This window comes from Protopterus annectens, chromosome 8.part1 (assembly GCF_019279795.1).
Source record: "Protopterus annectens isolate FY-2018-M chromosome 8.part1, PAN1.0, whole genome shotgun sequence".
Lineage (NCBI taxonomy): Eukaryota > Metazoa > Chordata > Ceratodontiformes > Protopteridae > Protopterus > Protopterus annectens.
Window position 1 is genome coordinate 371002796 of NC_056742.1, and position 3265 is coordinate 371006060.

General features: G+C 41.1%; 1 protein-coding gene across 1 annotated transcript in view; it reads left to right on the top strand.

Moving 5' to 3' along the window:
• Positions 1-336: 336 nt before the first annotated feature.
• The window catches only part of SEPTIN7 (septin 7), a gene marked incomplete in the record, with an annotated part of 1430755 nt that continues 1427826 nt past the window's right edge, over positions 337-3265 (top strand). The window contains 1 exon segment of the mRNA XM_044081947.1: positions 337-856. Within this exon segment, the coding sequence (XP_043937882.1) occupies positions 812-856 (45 nt within the window).

Sequence of the window (3265 nt, forward strand, 5' to 3'; positions counted from 1 at the left end):
TATTTGTTAAGAGTAATGCACCACCTTTTCTCCAAAAGTCATACGTTTTGGGAGTGATTAAGAGGGACAGAGCTAAAATTTCAGGGACGTCCCTGATACTCGAGACAGTTCAGAGGTATTTCACATGTGTGCATACTACTAATAATCTGCAAGAGCAAGCTTGCCATGACCTATGCCCGTGCAAACACTTGTTCAGTAACGATTCTTCAAATTTAAAAATCAAGAGTTTACAATTAGTACAAGGAAAAAAACTTAAATTCCCAGAATGCATTTCTGTTTTAATTTCTCTGGAGATCTGTACCCTTTCCTCCGTCTGGCGTTTTCACCCCTATCCGATGACTCATGTCGTAGATATTGGGCGGGGGTTGCTGTCTGATGCCAATCAAAATCGTTGGGGCGGGGTGGGACTCTTCCATCGTGGTGTATGACAAGGCTCTGTATCGGTTTGGGGTCACTCATTAGTTAGTAGTCACGGTCTCTTTGTTATTCCGCCCCTTTGCTCGTAGTAACGCCTAGCAGTGGTTTTTCTCCATTTTTACCGTTACTGTAGCTCTTTGGATCCGACAGCACTGTGCAACGCGGAAGCGTAGACTGGCCCGTCCGTGCAGTCTAGTGGATGGTAACCCGGGTTGTAACCTACTTAGGTAGTGATTAGTGAGTCGTTGGGCTATTTCTTCCTTTCACTGTATCAGTTCTGTGGAGTTTAACCCCAGTCTTTTGGACAGTGTTCGTGTGGATCCGATCCGTTTGAGTGAGCAGTAAGTGGAACCGCCCTCTCGGATACAGTGTCACATACACGCGGCGGGGAACCATGATCGAGAGACCCGAGACCGCAGTCTCCAGTTTGGCAGCCGCGGTGAGTGTAACCACCCATGAATTGGGTGGGTGGTGGACCAGGATGTTTTGTGGGATGGGGTGATTGTCTTTGAACAACAGTGAACACGTCCTGATGGGAATTTGTACCTTCTGCAAACACGGTTCGCTATTATAATAAATGTTCCCTTAGTCCGCCAGTATATGACAAGAATTTGGCCTGAATTACGGGCACTGATTTGCATGTCTTGCCTCCGTCCCGGCACTTTATAGTACCGACTGATTCCTATGGTGGGAGGGCTCCGTTGGGTAACTCTTGTTTTGCGCTCCTGTTGCTGTTTTGATTTTCGTTCTGTAGTAAGTGCTGGAGGCAAGCTGAAGCCCTACTCTTATCCCGTTTTCCAGCGGTGGGGTTCGCCTATTCTGTTTTTATTTTGTTTTTCAGATCCGTTCATATGAAATGCTTGTGTTACAGTTTTATTGCCCTTCGTGCAAAGTTCACTGATTATGCTCTGCTGCATAAGTAAACATATTTCAGGGTTCGCTCCTCCTTTTCCCAGTGAAAACATTGGGCTCCCATCCCTTGTTTGCATAGGTTTTGATTTCCCACAACTCACGGAAATGTTTGAATATCATCTGCTTTACCATAAGTATAACAGAGTCCCTGCTAAACGAGTAGTCTTTTGACAGAAATAGTAAGATATTTGGCAGGAGTATAAATTGTTTTAACTGCCAGCCTTCACTAGTCGTAATACATATTCCCCAAGTCTGGGAGATTTTGCCCTAAATTTATACAACGTTTATTTGCTGTAAGTGTATTACTAGTTATTTACCATTTCTTGCTGAATGGTGGTCAAGGGCACACTAGTAGGTGCTGAGATCTGAGTTCTGATGGGATGTTTTACAATCCGTTTGCACCGTGTCTGTACTAATTTAGTGATAAGAGTTTGTCAGCACTGATTTGTAGAACTTTTGAAGGTTGTTTTCATGTTTTGTGCACTTTGCTGTGGAGCACCACAGAAGGTAATTCACGTTTTGCACAGCAGACCAGCACAAGTTAAATACCACAGTGTCTGAAAGATGTAATCTCAATGCTAGTTGTAAGAAAATGTTCAGCCGTGTTCCTGTGTGTGGAAGCATTTTCCATCTTTGATGCTGATGATTAATTTGGGAATGTGGAAGAACGTCTGGTGGTTAAGTACCTTTATGGAATTAAAATATATTTCACAGAATATGTTAACACTGTGCGAGAGGAAAGTGAAGTGACAACTTTGCTTAGGCTGATGATATGTAAGCTGTATAAGACACTAAATAAAAGTACAATGGGGTATTTAAAGTGGAAAAGAAAAGGATGGCATTCTCATTGTATGTGGTTTAAACGCATACATTTCTGTCGTGTTCTTACCCCTCCCTCCGAAATGTGTGAACTGGAGTTCTCCAGGATAAGTATTAAGTTTTATCCTATTAAGTAAGCAGATACACTGAGGAGTAAATGGTTTTACAGCCCCTCAATCTGTATTCAGAACATACTGATTGTAGAATGGTCAGTGGGCCCTGCAAGTTAGATACAAAAGTTACTTCTCCTTTTCAGAGTGAGAGTTGAAACCTCCCCTTCCCCCAAAAATATTTTGTTTTTGTGTCAGAGATTGAACATTTTGGCAAGTGTAATGCCTATGTGATGTGTTGAGGGCCACTGTTAAGTTAGCATCTGGATTTTTTTTTTTTATGTTAAGCTAGGTGGGAGTTGCTTGGATTTCTGCAAGTGGTGGAGTAGAAACTAGTGCCAGAAATAACAGCTGGTGTGCGGAATTGCATCTGGTTACAGTGAGTAACCAGTGAGATCAAACACTTGGAGGCCTTTATGGGTTATAGCAAGTTCCATAACGTTCTGCATGGAGTTACTGCATATACTTTAAGTAGTCTTTTATTTGAAATGTATTATTAAAGGGGAATAATTGTAAAATGTGTATAGACAAGGGTAATTCTGATGCACATTGCTGATGCTTTTGGCAGTAGAAATCACTGTTTATAGTAGCTGTGTGCTAGCTTGTTTCTGCTCCATTGTCCCCACAATATTGGATTATTTGAGTACAATTGGATTCTTGTTTGCTTCTGCATGATGCCACCATCACCCTCTTTGTAGTTCATGTTAAGTGCCATCATGTGTATCTGAATGACAAGTGCAAGTTAGGACCTGAAGAATATCCAGTCCTTGAATATTTAATTGAGGCTGATAGTTTTAAGTTTGAACATCAACCTGTTTAATCCTACGATACTTGTTTTACAGATGTATTAGACAGTCAAAAAAATTTCATGTAAGTGTGAAGGGTTGTCTATGGCTCCTTGGTGTATCAGTTTTATAATGAGCGTTCTGGACTTTTTTTGTCTGTGTATATGTATGTATATATGTGTGTGTGTGTATATATAGATATATAGATATATATATATAATA